Raw genomic sequence first — 16,537 nt, 5'->3', positions numbered from 1 at the left:
AATACTACGTACATAGTGCTACCGTAGCGGTAGTGTTTAGTGGGCTGATCCCTGGAAACGACGGAAGGGACCCCCCTCGAGCCCCTACTGCACTGTACCTTGCTTCGAAACACGCCTCTGAAGCTTGACCTCCCGCGAGGGTGTAAGACTAACGCTTGTTTGGGCGTGTGATTATTCCGAGTCACCTATTATCGCATCCATCCTAGGAAAGTTTTCTTCACAGATGAGTCAAATGCTATCGTTGCCCAGCAGCTTTTTCATGTAATTCCATGAAAGAAAGATATTTGATCAAATCACCAAAGATCGCAAGTCTTTCAGCATAAGAAAGATATTTTCAGTTTCGGACAAACAAGCAGAGAATAACGTGAAAATTCGACTCACATAGTGAGTCATCTATCAAATTGGCTCTCAGGCGCAACCTCTCCTCTCTACATACTGTCAGAGCTCTGCTCCAGTATAAACTATACAGCACAATGTCACAAGATCTACCAGCTGTGACAACCCGAGTACTCAAAGTCAGTGGGGAAAATTTGGGAAAATTCGCAGACGGCGAGCATGTGGGCAGCTGGGAGCTTGCCTCGGAAGACAATGGCAGCCTCAAAGTCCTGAAAGAAGCAGCGGAATACTTGAGAAGCAAAGACACACCCGTTGGCTTCCCAACAGAAACAGTGTACGGACTGGGCGCAGATGCCACCAGGAGCGCCTCCGTAAAGGGAATTTACTCAGCCAAGCGACGGCCTCAGGATAATCCTCTAATTGTGCACGTCTCGGACCTTGATATGCTGCGGCGGTTGCTCGCACCAGAAATGAACGGCTCAGCGAATACCCAGCAAACAGATGTGATCCCCGAAATATACAAGCCGCTCATTTCGAGGTTCTGGCCTGGCCCTCTTACGATTTTGTTGCCAAACTCGGAGCCGTCTAAACTCGCGCCCGAAGTCACGGCAGGTCTCAAGACTTTTGGCGCTCGTATGCCTTCTTCACCTCTGGCCTTGTCTCTTATCAAGCTAGCAAACCGCCCGCTGGCCGCCCCGTCTGCAAATGCTTCGACGCGCCCCTCAGCCACAACAGCTTCGGACGTCTTGGAGGATATGGATGGCCGCATTGAACTGATACTAGATGGCGGTTCTTGCCAAGTCGGAGTTGAGTCCACGGTCGTGGATGGGCTGTGCTCCCCGCCAGTAGTACTACGACCGGGTGGAGTGACATTGGACGAGATTCGAAGTTGTCAAGGTTGGGAGGATGTGCAAATAGCATACAAAGACCACGCCGAAACGAACGGCAAGGGCGAAGCGCCAAGGGCTCCCGGCATGAAGTACAAGCACTATAGTCCTAAAGCCAGGGTAATATTATACGAGGCATTTGTGGCAGACGGAGCCAAAGGAATTTCCCAGGAGGATTTGGCAAAGATCGAGGCATTGGCGACATCTGCACACCAAGCTGGGCAAGCATCGACCAATATAGGGGTAATAAGGACGGAGAAATGGACATCGGGTGCTGGACTGCGTTGTGGCAGTTTGCAGGCAAAAGGCAAGTCACAGGACGGAGTGGTCGAACTTGACGTGCAAGAAAGCGAGCTGTTGAATAAGGAGGGTGCTGTGGTTGGAAAATTGTTCGATCTGAGCATAGGTCAGGACGCCAAGAGTGTTGCTCAAGGGCTATTTCAAGCTCTGAGAGAGCTGGACAGAAGAAAGCCCGACCTGATATTTGTCGAGGGTATCCCGGATAAGAATGATATCGCAGCAGCAGTCATGAACAGACTACGGAAGGCTGCAGCGGAAATCAGGTCATAGATGTCGTTGAAAGACTAGCATAGACTTAGATGGCTACCTGGTGCCTTCATCATGGTATTCCCCAAGGAAAAGAGAACCAAAACAAACGAAAATTTTTGCCAACGCCGTGCCGCAGCTCTAATGTTCCACCCCCTATCTCGTGATTAACAACACCAGACTTGGCTTACAAGCCCTGGCGCAGCCAGTCTGTCAGCTTGGCCTTTCCTAGTTGTGCCAGGTTGTTGACGCCCTGTTCGCTCAAGTCGATTCGGCTGAGGTTGACATCTTGCGTCGGTGCTTTCGATACTCTCTGGCTGATCACAACTGGGTCTGTCTCGAGGATGATTCCACTATTGTCGCTTGTCAGTAAGTTGTTCTACAACATGCGAACGTACAAAGGTGCAGCTTACGAGTCGACAATCTCGTCAATTGCCAAAGACACCAAGTCGTAGTTCTCGATTATGGTCCGCTTGTCAACAGACTGCTTGAAAAGCAGGTGCTGGTCGGAGGTTAGTTCCTTGTTCTCCTGTTGCAATACTGGCGCGTAAGGGGGCTGGCTGTACGCACCAGGGAATCCCGAAGGGCAAGGATGACATTGTAAAGCAGAACTTCGTTCTCGTTGACCGATCCGACAACGTACATCATGACGTCCGACTCCATCTTGTACAGCACTATTCTGTTGTCATACAAGATAACTGTGGCCGAGAGTTAGCAGCGTGCGCCGAACGTCGGCCTGGGGGAATAGGTCTCTCTCGTATGGGGACAAACGCACTGTCGCCGGTCTGCTTTGCGGTCTTTTCTAATAAACCCTTCTCAAAGGTCTTCTGTGACTTGACATCTGCGTATGGGCTCTTCTCCGACGCTGCAAGAGACTATAGTCAGCCTTTGAGCCCGCCGCAGGAAGCGACAGACGACATACCGCCTGGAGTTTGGTGGGGTGCCGAGTAGTAGTTGGCAAAGATGCGCGAGCCATCGTCGGCCGAGAGGATCAGGATCGCATTGACCGAGAAAAGGGACATTCCGGGAGCCATGATGGGCAATTTGGATTTCGAGCGCAAGTTCGTGGGTGCGCAAAGATGACTTCGTGGCTCAAGGACAGGCGTCGGTTCGTAAGTGAATGGTGGTGTTCTCTATCCTTAAAGCAGTGTGCTGTCAATTGGCGGCCCTGGCTGGCAATCCAAAGTACGTACCTGGGCCACCCAATCGGGGCTAGCGCCTATTCAACCCACTGGAAGCTCGCTGCTCCACAGCACCAAAGTATGGACAATAATGAAAATTATGTCGATTCTTGTGCAATAGACATAAATGACCCAGACGTGTAGTCTTTCTCGCATCTGTTTCCCTACCTTTTTCGGTTTCTATGGTTGATATAGTTTGTACATCTTTAATGGTCATCAATAGATACTTCGACCTATTTCATCCACAAGATTACCTGCCCATACGTGAGAGGGTTTCTGTCTCCCGAGTTTGAACGATATATTGCTGCCGTGTGTGTAGAGTGCTGCCGTTTTGTATGTCCATTGTCGCGGTGGGTATTTGTCCAAGGAGGGACAAAGTATATGAAGTAATGCTATAAACTCCGCTCAACACTAAGTATTTGGACTTCTAGGTTTTTTACCCCATAGGTAGGTAAGTTATGAGACATAACTGAAGTTTTAGGAATCGTTCCAAGCTCGTTACTTCCCAGTCATCTCGATCAAGTTTTGCATGGTCTGTTTTTGACTGACCCATTCAGCGCCAGCATCTAGACACTCCGGGACACAACCAGGCCAAAAGTGTTCATTGAAGGAGCGTACAAGTAGCAAGGACATCAAATGAAATGAAATACTATATAAACAGGCACCATGCTAAGGGATTGTGGTGCATGGTGACGATCTTAGGAGTGTTGCTTTTGTCAATGCCCTTGAGTTGAAGGTTCTTTGTGACCTACGTGGCAACGCATGGAAATGAAAGTTTCCTCGACTTTCATCTGGTATTTTGCAGTTGAATCAAAACGGTGAACCATCATACTCATCGACAAGACCAAAGCAAAATGCTTGTTCTCCAGCTTATAAGCCCATGTGAGAGGTGGGGCTCAGTAGATGATACATAAATCTTGCATAACGCGCTAAATATTCCCAGTCATGATTGGATAGTTTCCACTTTACGCGAAGAGTCGCGTCGAAAGGGGAGACGCGACTGCGTCGTGTTTTCTGACTAGACGCCCACTTTCTTTTGCAGCACCCACATGCACCTTCACCCTCATCACTTATCGTCAAGTAACTCCAAGACAAAACAGAAAAAGTTCAATTCTTTCCTCATCTGAGGCTTTGTTTTGTACTTGACATTTGGACATGTCTTCTCCATCTCAACGTCGCTCCCAGTCTGGGACTCCCAGACGGAGCACCCGATCCTCGCAAGCAGCGCAGAGCAGCCCCGCAAACGGCAATGCAGCAAATGGCAACACCCCTCGCAACACTCGTTCTTCACAATTGGCCTCGAGCCCTCTCTTCTACCAATCTTCGTCTCCTGCAAATGGCAACGGCGATGTATCCTCCCCTCTGCGCCAGAATACTGAAAGCCAGAGCCAAAATACCCGCGCCAATGGAAGCGCCGCCCCAAGCTCGCCTTTGCGGCACATGACACATTCACAAACCACTCGGGAAGAGAGTCAGAACGATGGCGATCGAACTCCGAGAGCCAGCGGAAACGGCCTGATTGGCGGTAAGTCATAGTAGTTCCTCCCAACACGATCGCCCGGGACTCGTTACTGATTGAGGAAACTCTCAGACTCTTCACCGATTAGATACGAAGCCAGTTCAAGCCCTGGTCGATCTCTGCACCCCCAATCAGACCTACGAAGTGAAAGCAGCGCTCTCTTTGTCGGTTCCTCTGCGACTCCTAGGGCTCGGCGCAACCGCAGAGGTGATATCAACTCGGAAATCTTCAGCGGAGGTGCGCGTAGTGGTAGTCGCGTCATCTTGGATGATTCCGGTCGAGTCGTGCGGGAAATACACTCAGATGCTCAGACCTTCTCGAATGTCGACCCCAACACCGATGAGGCGAACATGTTGGGTGGACAAGACAATGCCACTATCTGGGGTACCACCGTTTCGATCGACGACACATATGCTGCCTTCAAGGACTTCCTGAAGAACTTTCAAAAGAAGTACCGAATGTGGGCCGACGGAACGTCGCAGGCCGAGACAGATGCCGATCCGGATGCAAAGTCCAAGCCTTACATGGAGGCGCTGAACAACATGTTGGTTCTTGGCACAAGAATTCTATACGTCAACATTGAAGATTTCAAGCTCTATCCACCTACGAGGAAGATGTGGCACCAAATCCAGCATTACCCTCAGGAAATTGTACCACTTATGGATCAGTCAGTTCATGACGTTATGATTGAGCTTGCCCAGGCCGAAATGTCGCGGCAAAGAAGTCAGAGCAACGGAGCACCAGCTTCTCAGCCGAGCGGTGCGCCCAGCTCTGATATGCACTTTCCTAGCTCGGAGAGAAGCGAGGAGCCAACTTCAACGCCAAAGGCTCAGCAGGGCCCAAGCCTGGAGGAGAAGGTGATGGACCAGACATACATGACACGTCCATATGGCTTGGATGAGGTCACCAATCTGAGAGACCTTAACCCTTCTGATATGGACAAGCTCATCTGCGTCAAGGGTCTAGTCATCCGAACCACGCCCGTTATCCCAGATATGCGGCAGGCATATTTCAGATGTAATGTCTGTAACCACTCTCTCCTTGTTGGTCTGGATCGTGGCAAGATCAGAGAGCCGACTGCATGCCCTCGCCCCCTTTGCGATTCCAAGAACTCCATGCAAATAATCCACAACCGTTGTGAGTTTGAGGACAAGCAAGTCATCAAACTGCAAGAGACTCCTGATGCTGTACCTGCTGGTCAGACCCCTCATTCAGTATCCGTCTGTGTATACAATGAGCTGGTGGACTTCTGTAAAGCTGGTGACCGTATTCAACTTACTGGTATCTACCGTGTCAGTTCGGTCCGAGTCAATCCTCGTATGAGAACGGTCAAGAGTGTCTTCAAGACATTTGTAGATGTCGTTCACGTTGCAAAGGTTGATAGCAAGCGGTTGGGCGCCGATGTTTCCACACTGGACGATGAGGTCAACGACGAAGAGAACCAAATTGAAGAGGCACGAAAAATCACACCCGAGGAAGAGGAGAAGATCAAGGAGACAGCAGCTCGACGAGACATCTACGAACTCCTTTCACGGTCGCTTGCTCCTTCAATCTTTGAGATGGAAGACGTAAAGAAGGGAATTCTACTCCAAATGTTTGGAGGTACAAACAAGACATTCCAAAAGGGCGGCAGTCCAAAGTATCGCGGTGATATAAACGTGCTACTCTGCGGTGACCCGTCGACATCAAAGTCGCAGCTGCTTAAATATGTTCACAAGATCGCTCCACGTGGCGTCTATACAAGTGGAAAGGGTTCTTCAGCGACTGGTCTCACGGCTTATGTTTCTCGGGACCCTGAGACACGACAGCTGGTCCTCGAATCTGGTGCTCTGGTTCTATCCGATGGCGGTGTATGCTGTATCGACGAGTTCGACAAGATGTCTGATGCTACCCGGTCAGTCCTGCACGAGGTCATGGAACAGCAAACAGTCTCAGTGGCAAAGGCCGGTATCATTACGACACTCAATGCCAGAACCAGTATTCTCGCTTCGGCCAACCCAATTGGCTCTCGCTACAACCCAGATCTCCCAGTCCCCCAGAACATTGATCTGCCACCAACGCTGCTATCTCGTTTCGATCTTGTTTATCTAATCCTTGATCGCCAAGACGACAACACCGACAAAAAGCTAGCAAGACATTTGCTCTCCATGTATCTTGAGGACAAGCCTGAAAGCGCTGCCACCACTGAGGAGATTCTGGTAAGTACCCGTTGCCCATCGCTCGTGAATCAGCTACTAACTATTTGCAGGATGTCGAGTTCCTGACAGCGTACATCTCGTATGCCCGCGAGGCCTGCCACCCCACCATCTCCCAGGAGGCGGCTCAAGCTTTGGTCGACAACTACGTCAAGATGCGCAAGATGGGACAAGATGTTAGAGCTGCCGAGAAGCGCATCACAGCTACGACCCGTCAGCTGGAGTCGATGATCCGTCTTGCCGAAGCACACGCAAAGATGCGTCTCTCACAGACAGTCACAAGAGGCGACGTGGAAGAAGCCAACCGACTGATTCAATCCGCCTTGAAGACATCAGCAACAGATTCCCAAGGACGAATCGACATGAGCCTGCTAAACGAGGGTGTGAGCTCTGCAGACCGCAAGCGCAAGGAGGAGCTGAAGACAGCGGTGATCAGCCTGCTTGACGAAATGACCAGCGGTGGACAGAATGCACGTTGGAGCGAGATTAGCAGACGCCTTGCCGAAGGCGCTAGTGTTGCTGTTGAGCCTGCCGATTTTGCTGAGGTTATGCGTGCCCTGGAGATGGAGGGACTCATCATGGTCAGCGGCGAAGGTGCCAGGAGAAGCGTCAGGAGAGTGACTGGTCTTGCTTAATTGCAGTGCGAAGGGACTCACAAAATGCCGTACATCTAGGCATGCAAATGGTATAATGAACATGTGGGAAGGTACATGGTGACGAATCAAGGTTTCGTGTGCTTTTGAGGCGTTGTAGGGTAGAACTTGACATGATCAATTGGTTCACTTGTGCTAGATTTACGCATGTTTTGAGATGAATAATATTTGAATATACCCCCAAGACTGACTATCTGTCTAGAGAGGCACTTGTTCCGTTGCGTGTTATCCGATACAACCTCATATAAATTGATGGTGTTATATGTTATGTGGGGACGTCTTGTCTCCTCGAAAAGAGGACCCTCTGTAGATAAAGTCAAGTTGTGCTAATGCGTGCACCAGGCACTGAGGACAGAACTCGAGCTTTGCCAAAGATGCGTCCAAAACAAGGTCTATCGCTGCTTTGCAAGCACTATCCTTCCACTGCCTTCTTGGAGGAACTCTATAAACAGGAAAGTCGGGTCCTCAGTCCATTTTTTCCCGGGACGCTGTATATGCAATTGGTCGTTATGACGCCAATCCCGCTCCACTGCTCGTTTCATGCATAGGCGGCAGGGCCGATCACTGAACAGTTGGGGGTGGTTCGCCTCGGGGGCCTTTAAAAGGGATCAACTGAAATACCGAGTCAATTGGACCGACTTTTGGTGTTCTTCATTGCTCAGGTGGCAATTCCAAGGACAGATCAGCTTCTTCGTATCATATTTTTGCTCGTCGTGCCTCCATAGATCAATTGCACTGGTTGCACTTTCTTGAACGCATCAAATCACAAGCAAAGCTGCTACCCACCTGCGCACTATACTGTCTTGCACGCTCTAGATAGAAGACGATCACTGCTTGACAATGTCAGCCAAGACTCAGTACCCTCGCCCTGATTTTACCCGTCCCAATCTCAACTGGAAGTCGTTGAACGGCAAGTCTTGGTCACTGCTGTTTGACGATCAGGACATTGGTCTCAGTGAGGGATGGCACATTAACGGGCCTCCGGAGAGGGTCACGCTCACGGGCGCTGCTAGCGGCGGGTCCACTGCGGCCGAGGACGCACAGCGGCTGGAGGCATTTCCGGAGCTCAAGGAGAAGTACTGGGCGAACACGGGTGCGACGGAAAATGTCAAGAAGCCCATCAATGTCCCCTTTGCTTTCCAGTGTCCCGCATCGGGATGGGGCGACAACGCCGCCCACGAAGTGCTCTGGTACGAGACTTTGTTATCAGACCCACGGAGCCCGACCGAAGCCGCTGGCGGCAGTCATAGGGTCCTGGTCCGCTTCGGCGCCGTGGACTATGACGCCCGCGTCTGGGTCAACGGCCACGATGTTGGCGGTCACCTCGGCGGCTATGGGCCGTTTGATGTAGACGTCACGGATGCTCTGCGCAGCGGCGAGTCCAACAAGCTGGTGCTGCGCGTCAGAGATAGCCCTAGTGACCTGGAGCAGCTTCGAGGCAAGCAGTATTGGGCCCCGACGCCAGAAAGCATCTTCTACACGCCCACCTCTGGCATTTGGCAGAATGTATGGATCGAAGCCGTGCCGAGGACAAGACTTGGCGCAGGCAGCGAGGGCACCGTGTTGAGGAGCGACGATATTGAAAGCGGTGTCCTCAAGGCAAGCATTGCTGTGCTGGGCCGCCGAGCTGCTGGCAAGTACACCATTGAGCTCGAAGGCAGCATCGGCGGCGTGAGCGTTGGAAGCGTCAAAGGAGAACTGCCCAAAGACAAGGACTACATCAAGCTCAACCTCGGGCTGAAACTCTCGGCAGACAAGCTCAAGGCTGTGTCGGCAGATGTGACTGGTGCTGCTCCTCTCGATAATGCCCGCGCTTGGAAGGACGGCCTCGCTCTATGGTCTCCTGATTATCCCTCGCTCTACGACTTGAAGCTCCGACTTTATGACTCTGCTGGAAAGATCCTAGATGAGGTGGAAACCTATACTGGCATGCGTAACATCAACTGGAAGACTGGAGACGGTACCCTAAGACTTAATGGATACCCTCTATTCCAGATTTTGAACTTGGACCAAGGCTACTGGCCTGAGACTGGACTGACACCTCCATCGGGAGAAAGCCTGAAGCTGGATGTCGAGCTGGCCAAGAAAATGGGCTTCAACGGTTGCCGCAAGCACCAAAAGGTGGAGGACCCCATCTTCCTATACTGGGCAGACAAGCTGGGCTACTTGGTTTGGGGCGAAATCGCCAACGCCTACGAGTTCAGCGCCGAATACATCAAGCGCTTCGACCAGGAGTGGACTGAGGCGGTGCGACGAGACATTAACCACCCCAGCATTATCACCTGGACGCCGGTCAATGAGAGCTGGGCGTATCCGAACCTGCGGGACGATGTGGACCAGCGCAACCACATCAAGTCGTTGTACTGGCTAACCAAGTCGCTCGACCCTACGCGACCCATCAATGACAACTGTGGTTGGGAGCACGTGCAGACGGATCTGTCCACATACCACGACTACCATGATGCACCGGATCTGGCCAAGCGGTGTCTCACGGCCGAGACGAGGTTCAACGAGGAGCTACATGGAGGAAGACACATGTTTGTACAGCCCATTACTGGCGATGGTGGAACGGCGCATCAAGAGGGCGCTCCCATCATCTGCAGTGAGTTTGGAGGTGTCAATATCGCTCCACGATCCGACTCTGAGAAGGGCGAGCGTGACTGGGGCTATACCACGGCGAGCGACCCGGCCGACTTGCTCAAGAGGATCGAGGCCTTGTGTACGGCGGTTGTCCAAGGAGGTTTCACATCCGGTTTTGTTTGGACTCAATTGTGAGTAACAATACTAGAATTTCTCATCTCGGTACTGGATCATTTACTGACATATAACTCAGAACCGATATCGAGCAAGAAGTCAATGGACTGTATGCCTTTGACCGGACAGAAAAGATTAGCCCGGCAGAGGTCAAGAAGGTATTCAACAAGGCTGCGCAGGTTTACTATGATGCTGTAGCCAAAGCGTAATTTTTGACACCTGCTCGTAATTCAGGTATGGTAGATGGAAAAAAGGACGGAGAAAGTCTCGAAATGTTGTGAAGGCCGAGCTGCTGGGTGGACGGTGCACGTACAGCTGGATTGACATGTAAAGAATCCGCCCACATGGCTTCCAATAGGCAAATGAAACAACCCGATAAGATTATCAGAAGCTCTCAATGAAATACTATTGACGGCTAAATATGAATACTTTCCTTGTATTAACGGTAGTTTATTTCTTTACAAATGGGAAGGGAAAGGGGATAATTCAAAAAGTACAGCCATACAACATGTTATATTGATCGACAGCAATCAATCTATACAGTAGGATCTCACGCCATCGCCTCACTCGGCCAATTCCAATTTCAACCCAATCAATGCTGTTATCTCCTCGCATAGCAGCACATGATGCCCGTCCTTCCGAGAAACCAAAGAAATCCCAGGAATCTTACAATCGACAAAAACGCGGTTGCATACAGAAGAAATCGAAAATAGGCCGGCGTTCGGGTCTTCGAGGCTTCCTGCAAGAAAGAGTTAGTAACAAGGGACACCATCAGAAAAGTCAAATTGGGTTTGCTACTCACAGAGACACCAAGAAACGCAAAGTCGTCCGAGGTTACAACCCAGACTAACAGCATATTGGACAACATCCAAGAGACAACCAACCTGGTTCTGAATGCCTTGTAGGTGTCGTCGACCTCCTTTTCCTCTCGCTTCTCCTCAGTGACTACCGGCGCCAGGGCCCGCAGAACAGTGTCTTGGAACTTCTCGTCAATGTCTACTTGCTGCAGCTCGTCCTCCTCGACAACCTCGGCCCCTGACTCGGTGTCCTTGATGCCGTGGGCCGATGGCATCTTGTCCGTGTCGTTGGACCCCTTTGTGCCCCACGACACGTCGTGCCAGTTGTTGAACGCGTACACCATGAGAATATTGATATACGTCGAGGCTAGGATGATGTATTGCGGGAAAGAGTGAAACATGTGCCAAGGGTCCAGGTAAAGAAACGACGCGACATAGTTTAGACCATAAATGGTGAGAAGGGCCAGGAGAATTACTCCGGCTACCCCAGTCCCCCCAAACATGCTCTGAAAGAATGCCGCGCCCGATGAGACATCGATCTGGTCGCCCAAAGGTGTGCTTAGGGCTCGAGCGACGAGATAAAAGGATAGAATGATAATGTAGAGTTGAATAAAGCCAAATACGACGAATGAAACGAGGTAGGTCATTTGTGACCCCTTTGGACGGTTTCCGAGTGCCACGACAAACTGTATCAGTATGAATGAGAAGTATATATACTGGATGACGTGGTTGAATATCGGGGTTGCAGTATCGCCGAATGGCCAGCCATGATAATGCGATGCTGCTACGGGTGTGCCGACAAGGTCCATGATCACAGTAGTGGTGAGCCAATAGGACGAGAGAGAGAACCAACTGAATACAACATTGGCGATGTTATATATCAGCTGGACATGGAACATTGCCATTCGGAGTAGACTGTGGCCTGATTTATACATGCGACTGAAGTGAATCAGGGAGTATAAAGAGGCAGCAAACGACCCATTAAGCCAGCGACGACGCTGGCTAAGAAATTCGGCAGGACCTTCTGGCACGTCGGTCTCGCCTTTGGCAGCTTTCACGTAGGACAAGTGCCAGTTTTGCTTCTCTTTCACCACCAGCTCAAAGCAAAGGATACGATCCTCTGCCAGAAACATGTTCTTTTTGAAGATATTCATATTATGAATGCTCTTCTTGCCCGTGGTGAGTGTATGGTCGCCATGGAAATATTGCTCCAGGGGACGTCCCATGATAGCTCGAAAGCGATAAGCCGAGAACGCGCCAGGGAGAACAGTGACGTAGCCGAATGAGCTCTCGAGAGGTTTATCCAGAATATTCGAAATTTTATATTCGAAATTCTGTATTGCCACCAATGGATTTAGCAGCTTGGAATTCTTCTTGCCCAGCATGGCGTGGATTTCACCACAAGCGCCGCCGAGGTTTTTATCGTTGAAAAAGGCCTCCCATAACGACAATAGACAACCAGGTCCAGGTTTTGTGCCGGCATCGATCAAGATGACGACTTCGGGGTTGAGAATACGTCCAAAAGCATTGAATAGCCAGCGATGTGAGTTGATCTTTTTGCTATTCTTCTGTTTCAGGCACAAGAGCAGCTGAGCCGGGGGCAAATTGCTAGCATCATCCGGATCCGAGTTGGGACGACAGAGCTGCTGATCTGGCGTGACCGACAATTGCGTCGTGAACTCAAAGATGTGGGCAGTCGTGTCTTTACCGTTCACGTCATGCTTCCGCACGTCGTCTTGATAAACCCCGACTGTTGCGAGGAGGTCTAGGACGCCAGGATCTGCCTTGTCGACGCCGTCGAATACGAGGCATACTACAATCTTTTCCCATGCGGCCGAACCGCGCGTCCAAAACGTGGATTTTTTGAGGTTCACAATGTCGCGTATATTTTGCATTACGCCATGCAAAGTTCTGGCAAACAGCACCTTGTCTTCGTTGTAATATGTGATTGCAATGAGAAGCTCGGTATGCCGGTTGTATATATGCTGGCGCAGAGTATATCCGTTCAACAAGGTGAAGTCGTTGGGGTCACAAGTTGCTACTCGATAAAAGTGTCAGTCATTGCTCGTTTCGGCAGTTTCAGGGACCACAATCAAGAGTAAATTGACATGCGTTATGAAACAGACAAAACTTTGCCCAAGTCATGACCCCAAATACATGCCAATGGGAGAAGAAATAGCAGTGGTTACCAACCTGCAGTGTACCGTATTTTGGAAAACTCTTCAGAACCACTTTCCAAGTCGCGATACCGGGGCTGCAATGCATTCTTGATTGCACTGGGCACGGGATAATTTGCGCTCAAAACCGATCCCTGGATACCCTGCACCAGTTTGATCTTCCGCGTGCCGCGGCGTCCAAGACCTCCTTGGTTTCGGTCAGCTGGCGACACTTTCCGTGTGTCCAAGGGGTCATCGTGATGATCGTATGGCATCGGGTCGTTGTCGGGAAGATTTTGGTGCCCATCAAGGAAGCTCTCGGCGCCCGTGAGGCTAATGGGGGAATGTTGCCGCTGGAGGTCAAAAGGGTCGGTCTCGTCATAAGGCGATCCCGGATGAGGATCGGAGAGCAGGTCTTGGTGAACATCATGAGCATCATCCGAGGAATGTACGTGGTTTATGTGGTCGGTATCGGTCCAGCTCGTCGCAGGCTCGGAAACAGCCTATTCAAAAATGTTAGCAAGATCAACTTTGTCTGTTTATTTCGAGGCTGAGCGTACATTGGTTTGATGCTGGTGCAAGGGATGCAAGGCGTAGCTTTCGGGTGGATCATCTTCTCTTCTTTCTGGATTCATATCCGTTGAGGCTCTCAAATAAGAATCGGCCAGAACAGGAACGATGAAAGGTTGGTTCTGGTAGCGAAACGGGTGAGCTGCCGAATTCGATAGACGCGATCGAACAGCACTTCTTTTGGATAATCCTGTCTCGGCGTTGAGAAGAAGAGAAATGGACAAAAGGAAAGAGGTTTTCAGCTGTTCGAGACGTCAAAGGTTTCTTGCAATGGGCTGCTCATGTCTGGCTTTAAAGGTTTTCCCATAGGAGGCGGCCGTCTTGCAATACATAGTACCTATTTGAGCACGTACTCCTAGTCTGAGCCTCCTCTCTTTCAGTAGTAAGTAGGTGGTAGTACTATATAGCCCCCACCTCGTGTTTGTGTATATGGACTGAGTGGGACTGCCAAGATATTGGGCCCGAGCCAGGGAATTGCATAGCCTTTTGTCCTGACAAACCACGAGAGCCATGTAATTAAGCCTTGGCAGCCGACACGTAAAGAAAGGCGAGCTATTATTTATTATACTTGGAGAAAGACTAGCCTACTCAGGTAAATGGAGCTTCAATGAGCAGAAAAAGTACTCCCCAAATGCCTTATAGTATATACTGTAAATGGGCTCTAGGCAAAATGAATATATTTATGGTTTGTCCCCACTGCCGGCTTGTGATAGAGGCTGGTTACAAATATCGCGACTTAAAGTACATTGGCAAAACTAGAATGGGTGCGCAGCGCGCGGTCTTGTTTCTCCAAGTACGCTCCATGTCTTTGAGTCAGTGGAAGGTCGATGCCGTTCAAGCTTGCTTGTATTTGCAAATTGATCCATCTCAACGGATTGCAGATACTGTGGTCCTCATCCTGCCCCAGCTTTCCCAAATCATGGATCGTGAGGGTCGACAAGTGCGTATAAATCACCGCGATGCTTTCGTGGACATCACATGCTTCTGGTAATGGCCAGAGCTTTGCCTTGCAGAGACACCATGTGAGGGATCCGAGGATTATCGATTCGCATCTATGTGGTCCCATCCAAACCGCGTGTCGGCACCATCGTGGCTTCTCATCCTCGACCAATAGGTGATCAAGTAATTCTCCGAGTGGTTGTAGCAACGAGCTCAATATATCTTCTCGAAAACCAAGTATATGTTCTTTCTAATGCGTTAAAACTATGTTTCATCGCACGGGTTCCAGTGATAATATGGACTTCTTATTGACGTACCTAATATGTCAGGAGGCGTTTGCGTGCTTCTGTTGGAAATCGCGTCGTGAAACTCTGTAGCATCAAACTCCAACAAGATGTAGCGTGACGTCTTCTGGAAAAGCTTTGAGGCGCCGAGCTCCCACGCAACCCACAAAATCTTCAGAATGGGCGTGTTGACATCTTCGACCAAGTTGGTCATGTAGGTAATCCAGGCCTCTGCCCACGGTCGGAGGACTCTGGTTGCATCGTAGTAGTGAGTCACGACAGTCAGGTTATATATTTGGTCAAGAGAAAGGTCTCGCATTGCCTCGTCATATTCGCCATGGACTATCGAGAGGAAGCGGCCCATGGTATTTGGTTCATCCTCCGGCAGTCGCACGATCCATTCGCTGCCAGTCGCCGATGCGTTTGCTTTTGCTTCTGCAAAATTGCCGTATAGCATTCGCTCGAATACTGGAGATATACGAGCTAATGTCTTGGGGCAAACGTTGAAATCCTGTGTTGCATCGTCTGGTCCAACCCGAAGAGTGAGATCGCCCCATGGGTCAAGTTTGATGATATTCGAACTCATATCGCCAGAGTAAGAGAAATTTCAAAAGATTATTGGGAAGAATGACAGATTGACGGCATGTCCGTTCCCCTTCGTAGGTGAGATACCGCTGCCTTTCTTTCTTTATATCTATTTGCTTAAGCCTATTTGAATTTTCTTGGTTCTTTCCTGTATACATGCTATCCCATTCCATCATGGAAATAGGTCTCCAAATCCAAAAACTAAGGCAACGCCAAGCAGCACTGCTCTGTGGCTTGTGTCGCATACTAGAGGTCGTGTTGGTACCATGAGCCGCCCTAAGACACAGCAGCGAGAATTCACAAATAATGTGGAGCATTACTCCAAAGGTAGGAACAACTGCCAGTACCTTGACACTACGCAAAACATGCACCTTTTATTTTTCTATATCTCTGGAATTCGTTGATCAATTCACGCGCCAAGGCTCTTGACGCCGGGCCTCCGAAGTACGCTCACGACAGGAGATCCGTGTTCATCTGTATTAATTAGCCGCATACAATGTTCCCAAGACTCCAAGGTGACCATACTTGCGACGTACGCAGTTCAAGGCCAGCGTTAACAACAACATCCCAGTTTCTTGTATCGCCATCTAACGCAGGAACCCAAGCTCGATTGTGGAAAACTCGTGTTTCAACGGCCAAGAACCCGCGTGTTACTAGGGTGAAGGGTTAATAAAAAACAGACCGCGTTATCACCGTTGATGTACAGTTGAATGTTGAAACACAGGTTGTCGGTCATTGTAAAGTGCCAAGTAGAGCCCGTCCAAGGTCAGTAAGGATATACTACGGCATAGCCAAGTGGATATAAGGCGACAAGCCGCTTCTTAAGGACCTTTCTTGCGTTACTACTTTTGGATATTTACGACGGCGCCAATCAAAGCGGAGGAATCTGGCTACGGTGGAGCTCAAGCTGGCCTTCAATTCATAAGCACACGTCGGGATCTCCCATCTGTTCGGACTCCGGAATTGGCCCAGTCTAGGTTGCTCTAAGAAATCTACGATAGAGCCAATCATCAAGCGTCACTAAAGATCCACCAATTCTATAGGTGCCGAGCATCTAAATTGGACGTGAGTAAGAATATTGTAAAGAGGAAAATGCACAGCCTGGTTCATGCAGAACCTCGATTTGAACAGAGAC

The 16,537-nt window shown here is 50.1% G+C and overlaps 5 protein-coding genes across 5 annotated transcripts; 3 read left to right on the top strand and 2 right to left on the bottom strand.

Annotated features, from left to right (window-relative positions):
* Positions 1–473: 473 nt before the first annotated feature.
* On the top strand, positions 474–1,793 carry PFICI_01122 (uncharacterized protein; the record flags this gene model as incomplete). Its single annotated transcript, XM_007829703.1, has 1 exon — positions 474–1,793. The coding sequence occupies one exon, from the start codon at positions 474–476 to the stop codon at positions 1,791–1,793; it is 1,320 nt and encodes a 439-aa protein (XP_007827894.1).
* Positions 1,794–1,956: 163 nt separating this feature from the next.
* Positions 1,957–2,803, bottom strand: PFICI_01121 (uncharacterized protein; the record flags this gene model as incomplete). Its single annotated transcript, XM_007829702.1, has 5 exons — positions 1,957–2,122; positions 2,183–2,271; positions 2,340–2,467; positions 2,545–2,634; positions 2,692–2,803. 5 exons carry the CDS (start codon positions 2,801–2,803, stop codon positions 1,957–1,959), a joined length of 585 nt encoding a protein of 194 aa, XP_007827893.1.
* Positions 2,804–4,105: 1,302 nt separating this feature from the next.
* On the top strand, positions 4,106–7,299 carry PFICI_01120 (DNA replication licensing factor mcm4; the record flags this gene model as incomplete). Its single annotated transcript, XM_007829701.1, has 3 exons — positions 4,106–4,475; positions 4,542–6,667; positions 6,718–7,299. The coding sequence occupies 3 exons, from the start codon at positions 4,106–4,108 to the stop codon at positions 7,297–7,299; spliced, it is 3,078 nt and encodes a 1,025-aa protein (XP_007827892.1).
* An 858-nt stretch (positions 7,300–8,157) lies between these two features.
* PFICI_01119 (uncharacterized protein) lies at positions 8,158–10,280 on the top strand (the record flags this gene model as incomplete). Its single annotated transcript, XM_007829700.1, has 2 exons — positions 8,158–10,088; positions 10,151–10,280. The coding sequence occupies 2 exons, from the start codon at positions 8,158–8,160 to the stop codon at positions 10,278–10,280; spliced, it is 2,061 nt and encodes a 686-aa protein (XP_007827891.1).
* A 392-nt stretch (positions 10,281–10,672) lies between these two features.
* On the bottom strand, positions 10,673–15,403 carry PFICI_01118 (Chitin synthase 1; the record flags this gene model as incomplete). The annotated part of the gene is made up of 5 exons (XM_007829699.1): positions 10,673–10,810; positions 10,874–12,906; positions 13,062–13,527; positions 13,585–13,736; positions 14,851–15,403. 5 exons carry the CDS (start codon positions 15,401–15,403, stop codon positions 10,673–10,675), a joined length of 3,342 nt encoding a protein of 1,113 aa, XP_007827890.1.
* Positions 15,404–16,537: the final 1,134 nt, after the last annotated feature.

The sequence above is a fragment of the Pestalotiopsis fici genome (genome assembly GCF_000516985.1).
Source record: "Pestalotiopsis fici W106-1 unplaced genomic scaffold PFICI_Scf_1, whole genome shotgun sequence".
Lineage (NCBI taxonomy): Eukaryota > Fungi > Ascomycota > Sordariomycetes > Amphisphaeriales > Sporocadaceae > Pestalotiopsis > Pestalotiopsis fici.
The sequence above is the reverse complement of the archived record's forward strand: the minus strand, read 5'-3'. Positions and strand labels throughout refer to the sequence as shown.